General features: G+C 44.0%; 1 protein-coding gene across 1 annotated transcript in view; it reads right to left on the bottom strand.

The window, feature by feature from the left end:
- Positions 1–15154, bottom strand: part of RNF165 (ring finger protein 165) — a 255801-nt gene that overhangs the window by 26027 nt on the left and 214620 nt on the right. The window contains exons 3-4 of the mRNA XM_030192908.1: positions 14303–14398; positions 6037–6166 (exon numbers count right to left, since the gene is read on the bottom strand). Coding sequence (XP_030048768.1) covers positions 6037–6166; positions 14303–14398 — 226 coding nt within the window. The remainder of the gene's footprint in view (positions 1–6036; positions 6167–14302; positions 14399–15154) is intronic.

Below are 15154 nucleotides of genomic sequence, written 5' to 3'. Positions count from 1 at the left end.
CTATCATGTCTCCCCTCAGCCGTCTCTTCTCCAAGCTGAAAAGCCCTAGCCTCCTTAGTCTTTCTTCATAGGGAAGAGCCAGCTAGTCAATCATGAGTCACTAAGGCCCATGGGCTTGCCCCTGGAAATAGTGCGTCTCAGTCCCCGAGGTACCCGCTGCAATCTTGAAGGGTCCTCTGGCACCGAACCCCCAGATGGTACATCCGCTGGATCGGCAGAGGAGAAGATAGATGGTAAACCATCGTCTGCGAAGCAGGCAGACAGTTCCTCCAGAGATCTGGCCTGGAAGTGCTTTCCAGTTACTGTAAAAGCTAAGCTGATGGGGTACAGCCAACGATATCACACCCGCTTCTGTCGCAACACCTCCGTCCAGCTCCAGTAGTTCCTGTGACGCTTGAGGGTAGCCGGGGTCACATCTGAATAGACCTCAATCTCAGCTGACTGCCAAATAACTGGGCCCTCCTGTCTCTGGGAAGCCCGCAGCACCGGCTCTTTATCACTGAAGCAAGGAAAACACATGATAATATCCTGGGGCACGTTTTGGTCTTGAGCACCCGCCACTTGGTGCGTGGAGAAGAGGAGACCTGCAGTAACTCCTGGCAAAGGGTCTGAAGGACTTCACAGCACTAAGAGTCCACTGCTATTTCTGGAACTCCATGGAACCGAAGGTTCTGTCTCCTGGATCTGTTTTCCTGAGCCTCCAACTTTGGTAAAATGTTTTCTTTATGCTGTCAAAGGCAGGACACCTGTTCCTGCAACTGTATAACATCCTCTCTGTAAGAATCTAAATGGGTCTCCAAATTCTGTCACCTCCTTCTTAATGTCAGAAAAAGACTGTTTTATCTTAGCCTTACATGTCACATGCTCACCCTTGAGGTCATGGAAACCCTACTGAATTTCGTCCTGAATTTGCACATTGTAAGCACTCAGCTCCGCCGAACACACCCGGCATCTGCTGCCTCCACCACCATATTAGCTGCATGCTGCATGGACTGCAGGGTCATGGCCTGAGAGAACGCCTTGATGTTAGTCAAGTTAGCCGCATTTTGGACACCATCGATCGGCCGACAACTCTACAATGCTGGGATAAGATTATTAATGAAAATGTGCCGGCAGGCTTCAGAGCTCTGATCCTAGGCTGTCATAACTTTGCATGACGTCACTTCCTCAAGTCTGTATTATTCAGTTAGTGCACGCTGATGTCAGCACAATAGCTGAATAGCGCATCCATGCCCATTCTTTGTCCCTGACATGTTCCCTCCTCAAAACCTTTTTTCAAAAATCACCCAACGCATTAGTTTTGCACAGATGGCAAAACTAATGCGGAATGCTTTAGGCATCCCATGTTAGGCCATCTTTGCTGCATTATGGCCTGATGATCAGCAGCTAGAGGCTGTTAGCGCCTGCGTTTGCTACCGCCCCATGATCAGAGCCTCTGAGTGCGTGAAACAATGCGCTCGTGGGCTCTGAATGCAACTAGCATGCAAATGCATGCAAAACACGGTTCTAAGCACAAATAACATGCAAATGCATGCTAAACATATTCATCCCCAATGATCCTATACTCAGTTTGAGCAATTTGACTATAACCACTAATTACACGAGTCCCTTTTCATCTTTTACAGTTAGTACTTAGCAGATAGCCAGTTATACTTATATTGCACGATATAACCAGCTATCCGCTGAGTTTCCAGCACATCGCCAGCTAAGTTTGGCAGCCAAATTTGGCCGCCTCAATAGCAGGTCTGTCTTTGGCTGCTGTGAACTTAGCCAGCCAATGCTGAATATCGGCTTACCCGCCAGCTATGTTCTTAGCAGCCAGAAATAAACTGGATATTCAGTGCTAGTCACTGGAAACGGCCTGGCAATAAATATCCAGGCTACCTCCTGTGGTCTGATTATCTTTTTTTTTTTAATCATTTATTTATCATTTTTTCATTTTACAAGGATCACTTGCAAAACAGTAAAACAGAGATGATTGTACATTAAAACAATATTAGAAGAAAACAATCTCAACAAGATAAATGGATTTTATACAATCTTTCTCTTTCTTAGACCACAAAATAAATAGGGAGAGTGAAACAAGACAAGGAGATCAATTTAAGCAACAGCAAACAAAGAAAACGTGGTATTAACCCGATTATCCACAGTTATTATTTATCTAAATCATTATTCCACATTGATCATCTGGTTGGTTTCTTCAAGACCATAACGGTGCATAGTCCATCAGTTTCATTGGAAACATACTTATTGTCCAATATTAGTGAAAGTAATACACCTGATTTCATTTTTTTCCCTTTTAAAACCAGAAATTGTTTAACAATACAAACCCTTGAATCTCCAATCCAATTCCCGCTGATTAAAGTAATCCCAGTTTCACAGGCTTCACTCCTTTTGAATTAATATATTAAGAGGAATCATTTCAGAGGAAAAAAAACATTAGGAGTCATACCCGGAACTCTGGGAAAACAACAATCTTGATATTAATCATCTACAACAATATTCATTTTGTTCAAATTTTTTCTGGTCTTTTATCATTTTCAAATCTTAACCGTTTCCTACTTCAGTAGAACTTCATTTGCTGTATATTCTCAAAGGATTCACTGTGGTCTGACTATCAGGCCCTATAACTATAATAGCTTGGTTTTGTAGCTGAATATTCAACCTTGTGCTGTTAGTGATTGAAAGGAAAATGATAATTTATAGTAAAAGGTTTAACTCTCCTAATTATTTTTTAGTGTGGTACCAGTATATCAGCCCCCACAGTTTCTTAGAAACAATAATGCATCTCCCAATAGTAATAATGACAGGAAAACCGACATATTATAGACCAACCAATTCACTGGTGCATGAGCTTTCAAGGACAAGAGTTCACGTCATCAGATGCACCTGAGAAAAGTGGGCTTTTGTCCTCAAAAGCTCAAGGGCCCTTTTATTAAGCCTTGGCAAAACCTGGCTTTAGCAGGTCCTAACACGTGACTTTCCTGTGCGCTAAGCCCCCATTTTTATTGCAGTGGTAAAATAAGTATTTTTCCATGTTTTTATGTGCAGGCGGTGTGTTAATATTGTCATTAGCACATGGCAATTGCAAATTATTAATGCGGGAGTACTTACCGCCTCCTATTTAGGAGGCACTAAGTGTTCCCACATTAATCCTGAGTTAGAGGCCCTTTTACGAAGCCGCGTAAGCGTCTACGTACGTCCAATGCGCACCAAAATGGAGTTACCACCCGGTTACCATGTGGCTGTTGCGGTAAATTCATTTTTGGTGCGCGTCCAATACACGCGGCCCAAAAAAATAATTTTTATTTTCGGACGCACGTATCAGATGTGCGCCAAGTGGCATTTGACACAAGTAGGTCATTACCACCTGGTTACCGCATGAGACTTTACCGCTAGGTCAATGGCTGGCGGTAAGGTCACAGACCCAAAATGGATGTGCGGCAATTTTGATTTTGCCGCACGTCCATTTTCGGCAAAAATTTTTAAAAGGCCTTTTTTTACAGGTGTGCTGAAAAATGGATCGGCGCGCACCCAAAACCTGTGCCTACACTACCGCAAGCCATTTTTCAGTGCACCTTAGTAAAAGGACCCCTTAATTCTATTCTATTCTATATACCGCTTCTACCCTTAAAAAGGTCCCGAAGTGGTTTACAAAAGAAATAGACTACTACTACTACTTATCATTTCTATAGCGCTACAAGGCATACGCAGCGCTGTACACCGCATGCAGCGCTGTACACCATACACATAGACTACAGGATGCAATACCTAAAAAAGCCAGAAAGAATAGAGTGAACCATAGGCGGTCGGTGGCCCAACTGTTTGGGGAGGCTAAAGGGGGTGGAGTTAGGGATGGGGCCAGGGGTGGAGCTTAAATCCATAATTGTCTGATAACACACAGAAAAAAAAATAAAAATAAAAGTCACAATACTTTTATTAAATTTAGATATTAAATATGTATCATATGTCAAAGAATAAAGTGATTGCTCAAAGCATATACTAACCATAATTGCTCAACTGCAAAACACTATGCACATCTTTGTGGAAAAACACACTCAGAACTTTACTGTACCAAAAATATTACACTGGCCAGAACCTAATACACCATTAGGGGCTTATAGCCCATTTAGTTATGTTTAAACAAAAGAGATCTGCATTAAAAAAATATTTATTTTTATTTTGACCTATAAAACCACTTGTCCCTGAAACATACCTAAAAACAGAATAATCCAGTTGTGTATCTAAAATGCTAATTCCTACAAATGAGATGACATTAAAATGTGATTCCATGTGCCCCAGCTTTAGCCTTGTTACGATCAACAATCAAGAACAACCTGGATGCAGCAGCTCAAAAGTTTGTTTGTTTTGTTTGGGCTGAAGGCAGTGAGTATGTCATGCTGGGGAAACACATTAACCAAATTGGCTTCCTTGTTTACTTACTGGGCTAGAAAGTCTCACTTCCACTCGTCTATTAAGCCTCCTTGGGCAGCTCTCCCCATGGAGTCTTGCATCTTTCTCCCTGTTTCTTCTGCTGCCTGCTGTCTCGCACTGAAGAGTTCTGCCTCGGCACCGGCAATTCAGAGACTCAGAGTCAGCCTTCTGCCAGCGTCGGGGCTTCTCCTCAGGGGCGTCCAGGACTCTAATGTAACTTCCTCTTTTCTGCAGAGCTGGGAGGGAGTGAGACATGCCTGAAGAGAAAGCCCCGATGCTGGCAGAAGGCTGACTCTGAATTGCCGGTGCCGAGGCAGAACTCTTCAGTGCAGTAAAAATGACGACGGAGACGGCGGGCAGCAGAAGAAACACAAGATGGTCAGGGTTAAGCCTCCCCAAGCCTCTTATACGGGGCGCCTCAGTGAACTCAGAAACATTCAGCTATCAGTGAAACAGAGGGTCTTTAAAACTTTCTAAACATAAAATATGAATCAGCGAATCTAAAAACCTCAGGAAGAATATTCAAAGTTGAAGCCGCCTTATAAGAAAAAGAATATTCCAACATTCTCTTTAATCGAGCACCTTTAAAGGAGGCAAAAATAAGCTTAAAAAGTCTTGCCCTTCTACCAGGAAGCTTACCATTGGTAAAACACACAACGGTCAGAAAATCTTCAGGAATATCCTCATGATAATCAGTTGGTGCATAGTAATGTGAACGCACTAGCCGGTCAGTGTTTCCATGCCCACTCTCCGCCTATGACATGCCCCATAAAAAATTATTTTTAAAAAAGAGTTTATGTTCAATTACCATGTGCAAACAGGAAAATTGCGCAACACACTTTAGTGTTTACTGCAGTAAGGGGTCCTTTTAGTACGGCATGGCGAAAAATGGCCTGTGCTAGCGTAGGCATGTGTTTTGGACGCACGCAGGTCCATTTTTCAGCACGCCAGTAAAAAAAAAGGCCTTTTTTTGACCGAAAACGGACGTGTGGCAAAATAAAAATTAGTGCATGTCCATTTTGGGCCTGAGACCTTACCACCACCCATTGACTTAGCGGTAAGGTCTCACACATTAACCGGGCGGTAATCGTCAGTGCGCGTACACTGCCGATTACTGCCCGGTTAGCGACCGCGCAGCAGAAAAAGATTATTTTCCACCGCGTGTATCGGATGCATGTAAAAAATGGAATTACTGCTCGGGGCACACGGTAGCCGGGCAGCAGTTCCAAATTGACGCATGTTGGATGCACGTAGGCGCCTACGCTCCTTTGTGAAAGGGCCCCTTAAGAGTTTTTTGGCACCTTAAGCCCACGTTAGGGCTTCTTCCCACACATTAGTAAAAGGGCCCCTAAATTATTCTATAAGGTTTTTGCTACTCTAGACTAACACAGCTACCCCTGTGAAAATTCCCAACTGCAATGTTTTATGTACAAGTTTTGTCTTGTGAAAAAAAACCCGCATTCCTCGCCTCAAGTACCTGACCTCATGCATCAAGGACAACCACGCTAAACCTGTGAGAGAAAATTATCAGGGAGCATTGGTGTTGGTCATAATTCTGCAGTAGAAAAACATAAAACAAGCCCTGATTGAAGCCTTCCTTACCATCTGTGCTGAGGAGGTGTTTCTGGCAAAGTGATGCATTCGAGGAGTTGCTAGGTAATGCTGATAGTGAGGAGGCATGGGCCTGACCTGGAACTGGGCATGTGTCAATCCAGCATCGACGCTGAGATCCCTGTAACAGCAAGACACAACAGGAAAGCAGATAAAGGTAACCCTAAAGGCACACTGAAGAGGTGCCTTCACATGTGAAAGGCAACTCTAATGCAAGACGCCTAGAATTAGCTGCCTACTTTCCTCTATAGAATTCGAGCCTAGAAGTTAGGCGTGAGTACTTACTCAGCCATAATGCTGGTGTAAATGCTTGCACCTAAACGCAGACATATACGTGTAACAGTTCTGCACAGACTCCACATCAATGTTCCCTCTAAACTGAGCAGGAATCCTCCAACCGCATTGCTGCCAGTAGGGGGCGGTGCTTCAATATTGTGTCTTCGATCGCTAGGGACAGGCAAGTTCCGTGAAGACTGTCAGAGCTTGCCTATCCCTCACTATTGAAAATGTGATAGTGAAACAGCGCCCCCCATTGACATGAGTGTAGGTGGAGGACTCCCACTCAGCTTAGAGGGAACAGTGCTCCACATGTGTATTTACAGAATAGCACTTAGATGGAATATTGATAGGTTACATGTATTCTAAACATGACAACTGGTGAGACATGTGTGGTTCATATAAACAGATCGTTCTTGCTGTACATCACCTTGAGTGAATTTCTTCAAAAAGAAAGTAAATACAGTGCAAGTCCAAAAATCCAGACTGCTCAGGGATTGGGTCAGTCTGAATTTTGGGATTTTCAAGATTCTCAGGCAGTACTTTCAAAATTCAAAGCCAGCATCTCTCTTCCCCATGCAGCATGTCTCTCTTCCCCATCAAGCGTTTCTTTGTGTCTCTCTTCCTCAAAGGAGTGTGCCCAAGGCTTGAGCCCAAAGGAAGGAGCCCAGGCCCCCAATGCCACACCTTGGCTATCTCTCCCCTCTAGGGTTACCATATGACTCCAGAAAAAGGAGGACGCATTGATCCAGTCCAGGTTTTGCTTCCATTGAAAGCAATGGAAGTAAAACCCAGACTGGCTCAATCTGTCCTCCTTTTTCTGGAGCCATATGGTAACCCTATTCCCCCCCTCACTCCTACATGGTCCAGTGTCTCTTCCTTCCCTCCCAGCCCGGCCCTGCCCGCGGCTCTCTCTCACTCCCCTGGTGTACAATACCTTTTCAGAACTCTTCTGTGCTGCAGCACCAGTGGCGGATTGACTCAAAGGCTGCCTCCAACCTGCACCGGGCCTTTCCCTCTGGCCCGTCCCACCCTTTCTGATGCAACTTCCTGTTTGTGGAAGGGCGGAATGGGTCTGAGGAAAAAGCCCGGTGCAGGCTGGAGGCAGCCTGTGAGTCACGCTGCCGCTGCTGCTGCAGCACAGAAGACTTTTGAAAAAATATTGTACACTGGGGGAGTGAGTGAGAGCCGCAAGCAGAGCTGGGAGCACAGGAAGAAACACCAGACCATGGGGGGAGGAAGGTAGGGAGAAGGTTTGCAGCACATGTAGTCCAGGATCTCAGGCAGTCTGTCTGGATACCACAATTTTAGGGGTCTGGATTCTCAGGCAGTCTGAATTTCTGGCATCTGGATTTTTGGACTTCTACTGTAAATCCTAATAAATAAATAAAGTCCTCTAGAGATCTTTAGTTCTTTTTTGTGTAGCAGTCTGAAGGAGAAACACCTTAGAGGGTGAGCTCCCAGATTCTGTGAAGAACTGACAGAATTGTGTACATTATGTTGTTATCATCTCTCATGAGAGATGTATTCATTCACCGTGAAGTACCTGTGCATTAGACGGTGTCAATATTTGTGCTCCTGTAAAGAGGCAGAACTTGTGAAACCATCACTGAAGTTGCCATTAGACCTTTTTGGTTAAGAGCTAATTCTACCAAAGAGAGGAAGGACTGGTAGGCACCCAGATGGTGATCTCTGTGTCTATACAGTACATTGGAGCTTTGCCAATCCACAGATGGTCAGTGATTCACTTCAGGCTGGTTCACTATACCATCTGTTCCACCAAAACCATTACTGAACTCAGTATCAAACACTTAAAAAAACGAGGTAACATAAAAACCCCAATCCCATCTGCTCAGCTGAACTAAGACCCTTAATGCTGAAGAAACACTTGACAAAAAAAACTGTCAGACTTTGAATGAGGTTAAGATGTTGTTGACAAAGTGTTATTTATTTATATATTTATTTGATTTTATTTGCTTTCCTGCCATCTGTCTGTAACCACAAGGCAGAGTACAATAAAATAATAGCATATAGACAATCAAAACTCAAAAAAATACATTTGCATTGATGTCCACATACCCTCCCCCATCCGTTCCTCCCATTATCACAACTCATATAACCACTCCCTGTCTCCCCCCTAATATATAGAAAAGCAAAAATGCTCTGACCCTCTTCAGAGCTCATAATCTCAGCATGGCACAAAGTTAAGTAGACTCCATATTAATTACCTGGCTAACTCGTCACCACACCAAAGCTCAACCTAGCCAAGTCCCAAGTATCCTAACTCAATGTCTATTATAATGCTTATCTGGCTATCTCATCGCCATACCAATGCTCAACCTAGCCAAGTCCCAGATATCCCAACTCAATGCCAATTATAATGCTAATTTGCCTGGGAAAGAAATCAAGCACTCAAACCCTTCCAAAAAGTAATTATATTAGACTCAATGCAAATGCTCAAGAGCAACAAATTTCATAGAGTGGAAGCCTGAATAGGAAATCCCACGTTATATCAGGTGTAAGATTTTGTACTTATTGGCGGTAATTTTATAAAGTTTTTTTCCTGCATGTAAGGCATGTTTAACATGTTTAAACAAGCTCTTGTAAAATTGTTCACGAGTATATATGCTTAAAAAGTAGGCATAAAAAGTTGTGAAACATCATTTTTTGTGGTGGGAGGGGGTTAGTGACCACTGGGGGAGTCAGGGGAGGTCATCCCCGATTCCCTCTGGTGGTAATCTGGTCATTTAGGGCACTTTTTGTGGCCTTATTCGTGAAAAAACAGGGTCCAGGAAAAGTGCCCTAAATTCTAGCTACAAACGCATACTTTTTTTCAATTATCGGCGAAAGGCACCCATCTCTGTTCGGGTGATAACCACGCCCCAGTTCCGCCTTCACCACGCCCCCGTCAACTTTGTACGCTTCCGCGATGGAGTGCAGTTGAAAATGTCCAAGTTCGGCTTTCGATTATACCGCGTTATTCGTTTTTGGGAGATAAACACCTATCTCCCGATTTAGGTCGCAATATAGGCATTTTTGTCGTTCGATTATAAGCTGGATAGTCAGTCCTACCTTTATGCAGATTGCCATAGCCACTTAAGTGCTGCATATCACACAACTAGCTTTGTTTTTGATAGTTCTATATACCCAGAAATTCAACTGTGGAGCCTGCACATGGGCCTGGCTGAATATCTGACCCAGGATTTATTTTTAAGTAGTGGGGACAGGGGTATCAGGTTGGCAGGGTGGAGGGGTGCAACCAGACACCAGGGAAAGTTCTTTTTAAGTCTGGTGAGAGAGAGAGAGTGTGGTCAGGTTGGGGTGCCAGTGTAGAAAGCTAACAGGGCAACGAGGTCAGTTCGAGCTACGCTGCCCTGTAACTAGCATAGTTGCCCCATATAATAGGCTTGGGGAGCTGCAAGCCCAACCTCCACAACAGCAACCGTGACTGACCAAATCTAACTCCACGCACTGTCCCAGGCTACTGGCTGCTCTCCCTCGCTCCCTCCCTCCTGCTCCCTGCGATCCACTGGTGCTGCTAACCTGTCTTGATCACTGCCAAAAGAGGCACCGCAGTGATTGAAAGGAGCAGCTTGGGGTCTTGGTTCTTTCCTGTGATGCGTCCCATCTCCTCTGATGCAACTTCTTGTTCCGTGCAGGCAGGATGCATCCCAGGGAAGCACCAAGGTCCCAAGGCTGCTCCTTTCAATTGCTGCTGTGCCTCTATTGGCAGCAATCAAGGCACCTTAGCAGCACCAGAGGACTGTGGGGGAACAGGGGAGAAATGCTGGACCTGCAGGCAAGAGGGAGAAAGAGAGAGGTGCTTGACCTGGGGGGGGGGGGGGGAAGAAAGAACTAAATGCTGCTCTGCTGATCCAGGGGTGGGAGGGAGGGACAGACAAACAGGAAGAGGTGCTTGAAATTGGAAGAGAGACTGCAGGAGGGGAAGAAAGGTGGAAAGATGCTGGATGAAAGAGAGGGGGAGACACACTGGAGGCCCAAAAGGGAGTCATATTAAACTATGAAAGGGGTATGGGTAGGAAGCAACAGGAAGAGATACTAGCCCCAGCATGGAGAGTGGGGAAAAAAAGAGGAGAAGGACAGAAAGACAGAGGAGAGATGCTAGATATGGAGCGAGAAGGGATACAGACACAGAGGGGCAATGCTGGACACGGGGGAGGGGGAGGGATAGGAACACAGAGGGCTAATGTTCATTATAGAAGGAGGGATAGGAACACAGAGGGGGAAATGAATAGAGGGCAAGACAGAGACACAGAGGGGAAATGCTGAATATAAGGGCTGGATCGAGACACTGAGAGGGCAGATGCTGAAACTGGAGGAAGAATAGAGACATGGACACAGAGGGAGGATGGTGGACATAGAGAGAGAAGAAATGTCAAATGGACAGAAGATATTGCAAAATCAAGAAAAAAACAGAGAAATGCAGAAAAGAGACACCAAGACCAAAGTGAATAGAAAAACAAAATGCTCGGACAACAAAGGTAGATACAAGTATTTTATTCTGAATTTATTACTTGGAATATATCAGCTTTTAGAAATGCATATCTTTGATATTTCAGTTTCACATTTCTCCAGTGTTGCTGTATGCTGGGTCTTAAGTTCTTGAGATTTCCAGTTCAATTTTTTGCCTTCATATCGCTTATTGATCTCTGGTCCCTTGTGTCCTATTTGTTGTGTCATGTGTTTTTCATGTTTGATCAAGGTGCGGTATTCTGCTAGCATGTAGTATCTGCGTAGAGATCCTGTTCCAGTCCTGTTAGTTTGTTTTCACTAGGTAGTGTATTGATGAATTAAACTGCTTTTGACTCAACACCATAAAATATATACAATAACATGGAAGAACAGACTTCAATGCAACCTGGAGAATTCTTAGTACTAACCAGAATAGTTGTATCATCCCTTGCCAAAAACCTCCCACTGTATGAATAATTTAAATTTGTAATTCATTTTTTATGTTTTTTATTCCTTATAGATATATATATATTTCTTTCTTTCTTTCTTTCTTTCTTTCTTTCTTTCTTTCTTTCTTTCTTTCTTTCTTTCTTTCTTTCTTTCTTTCTTTAAAATCTAGTCCTCAGTATGCATCTTCTACCAGTAAAAGTCCTTTACTTTTGTATCAAAGTCCACTACAGATACTATATGGCACTTATCTCACAGTTTTTCCAGCTTTCACCACCTCCTCAGGGACCCGTTTCGCCCACTGGCTTTGTCAAAGGGAGCTGATTACTTCCATGCCGTTCCAATATCATACATAGGGCCCTGTTTACTAAGCAGCATTATAGGCGCATTAATGTTTTTAATGCGCGTTAACCATGCATGCGCGTTAACCATGTACGTGTCTACAATATCCCTGTAGGCGCCTATATGGTTAGTGCGCTCGCTAAGTGTAGGTGTGCTAAAAACACTAGGCCCATAATTTGCAAAGATGTATAATATTGGAACAGCACGGAAGTAACCAGCTCCCTTTGACAAAGCCAGTGGGCGAAACGGGTCCCTGAGGAGGTGGTGAAAGCAGGAAAAACTTCGAGATAAGTGCTTTATAGTATCTGTACTGGACTGATACAAAAGTAAAGGACTTGTGGTACAAGATGCATACTGAGGACTAGATAAGAAAGAAAGAAAGAAAGAAAGAAAGAAAGAAAGAAAGAAAGAAAGAAAGAAACCATAAAGATTGGACTGAAAATTAAAAATATTCCTACAGTGGGAGAATTTTGGCCAGTGATGATGCAACTATTTTGGTTAGTACTAAGAATTCTGTGATATTATCGCTGAGTATTCCAGGTTGCTTTGAGGTCATTTCCTCCATGTTCTTGTATATATTTTATGGTGTTGAGTCAAAAGCACTTTAATGAATTCCACAATATAGGGTTGGAATATATTTCTTGGTTTTGTGGAGAAAGCTTTATTATTGGAAGTGACCTTACTGAGATGGCATCAAAAATTTAATATAATTTTAGTTAGTCATAACATCAGCCAGGGTTTTAGGGTTTAAATTATGAGACAGTGTCTCTTTTGGGATCTTTAAATACAGTGGTATTGTTTCCATAGGTGTGTTGACTGAGGGCAAGTAGGATGTGTAAGAGAGAAGAGAGGTAGATTGGCTCCAGACCTTTATGGAGGCATAGATTTACGAGACCGGGATACTGGGCATCCAAATGGCAGATGATGTTTAATGTGAGCAAATGCAAAGTGATGCATGTGGGAAACAGGAACCCGACCAGGGAACACTCAATGAAATTACATGGAAATACTTTTAAAACAAATAAGAGGAAATATTTTTTCACTCAAAGAATAGTTGAGCTCTGGAATGCATTGCCGGAGGATGTGGTAACAGTGATTAGTGTATCTGGGTTTATAAAAGGTTTGGACAAGTTCTGGAGGAAAAGTCCATAGTCTGTTATTGCGATGGACATGGGGGAAGCCACTGCTTGCCCTGGGATTGGTAGCTTGGAATGTTGCTACTAATTGGGCTTCTGCCAGGTACTTGTGACCTGGATTGGCCATTGTTGGAAGCAGGATACTGGGCTAGATGGACCCAGTATGGCTATTCTTATGTTCTTAGGTTCTTATGATGTGACAATATAATCTGAATATATTTGTTTTATACGATGAGTTGTAAGGGGTAAGGTCTTAGATGCATTATTGAGGAATGTGTGTTAAAGAACTGGGGAAGTAAGGTTTAAATCCTTACTCACACTTATAATTGTTAGCTCTAGGGCATGCTTGGAGCCCTGCTTTTGTTATTCAATAGTATTAAAGTTTGTGTACTGTATTATTACTACATATGTTAATACTAATTATCTTCTACTTTTTGCAAATGTTTATTGTTAGCCACATTGAACCCGAACTTGTTTGGGATAATGCGGGATATACATGTCATAGATAAATCAAGAGATTCTCTCCAATCCTGTATGGCATCCAAGTTTCACTCCCAAGAATGTATTGAGCAATACTATCAATTATCATGGCTGATATCGGCTGAGGCATTTCTTTATGCATAAAAGGCTCTTTGAATTGCATTGTCTTCAGTGGTATCTTTAGTCAGAAGTGTCTGAGATGGCAACGGGGGTGCAAGATTTGAAGGGAAGAGAGCCGAGCCCGAGTGACATTTTTGCACATCATGTCCACCACATTACAACTTCTTCACCTCGCCTTTGAAATGAACTATAAAAGGCACTAAAAGAAGTCTGAAGGCCTCCCCTCAGCCTATTTCAGTCATACAGTATACCAATATAATTATTGATAGCAACATTCAATGAACAGTTCTATAGGGGAGTGAAATCTGAATGCTATATCTATCTATCTATCTATCTATCTATCTATCTATCTATCTATCTATCTATCTATCTATCTATAGCTCCAGGTGTGCCCTCGTCAGAGTTCATGCCTGACAGCCACACAATGAGGGACACCCCCCCCCAACACACACACACAATGAGGGTCACCCCCCCCCCCACACACACACACACACACACACACACACACCTTTTGTGGTCTTCATGGCATGATATAGGAGTGGTTTTGCCATTGCCTTTTCCTGAGGCATGGAAGGTTAAGTAACTTGCCGAAGGTTTCTTACCTATCAGTGGAGAGTGGATTGGGGGCTTTAGTGGAGGTGAGGGTTTCCTGCCTGTCAGTGGGGGATTGGGCAGGGGGATCTTGTCTTTCTGGGGGGTGATTGGGGAGCATAGGGTGGTGATTTCTTCTTTCTTTCCAATATGCAGTTTTGTAAAATAGCTGCTCCTACTGGAAATTCTGGCAAATACACTTGTATTTTTAGACGTCCTTTTTGATATATTACAAAAGGCTCAGCATTCGGCAGAGCCTTTTGTAAAATACCAGATGGAGGATGAGAATTATGCACGTCCATACCTTGGCATCTCAATTCTCATCTCAACAATCTATAGAACACGGGCCTTTACATCTTATCGAATGGCATCAGTATAAGGTATTGACTTACCAATCTGTGCCTTCAGCTAAATACCTCGGCTGGTGACCAAAGTCAAAGCCTGGACGTAGTCGAGGAGGATGGACAGACATGCGCTCCTGAGTCCGCCTGTGAGAACCATAGGGATAGACTCACCAAAAAAGGAGAAAACTAAGAGCAATCCAGACACTACTCAGCTTCTACAACTAATAGGCATACAAGATTTTCTCAGAAACAGTTTAAACTGCATAACTGTAAAAACATATACAAACTTTCTGATCAGCTTTAAGAACGGAAGTTATCAACTTGAGCTACTTTAAAGTCAGGTTATTTTACCATAATTCAGGTTACTTTAGAACAGGGTCCCATCCAGGCAGTGGCGTAGCTACGTGGGGCCAGGGGGGCCTGGGCCCCCTTGGATTTGGCCCTAGACCCCCTGCCGACGACCCGACCCCCCCTACTGCCACCAACCCGCTGTCGCCTGCCTTTGCTGGAGGGGGACCCCAACCCCCGCCAGCTGAGGTCCTCTTCTTCCCGCAAAAGGCTTCCTTCTGTTTCTGACATCCTGCACGTACAATGTGCAGGACGTCAGAAACAGAAGGAAGCCTTGTGTGGGAAGAAGAGGACCTCGGCTGGCGGGGGTTGGGGTCCCCTGCCAACAAAAGTAGGTGATGATGGGTTGGCGGCGGGAGGGGGAGTAGAGAGGGTCATCGGCTGGGGGAGGCAAAGTTGGTGGTGCCAGCGGCGGTGGGGTCGGCAGCGCCAGGGGGCTAAAATATGCCCCCTCACCGCGGGCTCTGGACCCCCCTCCAGCCGAAGTCTGGCTACACCCATGCATCCAGGGCTGCCAAGAGGGGGGCAGGAAGGCAAGATTTCCCCAGGCCT

Source organism: Microcaecilia unicolor, chromosome 2 (assembly GCF_901765095.1).
Source record: "Microcaecilia unicolor chromosome 2, aMicUni1.1, whole genome shotgun sequence".
Taxonomy (NCBI): Eukaryota; Metazoa; Chordata; class Amphibia; order Gymnophiona; family Siphonopidae; genus Microcaecilia; species Microcaecilia unicolor.
Note: the sequence above shows the minus strand (reverse complement) of the source record. Positions and strands in the feature narration are given on the sequence as shown.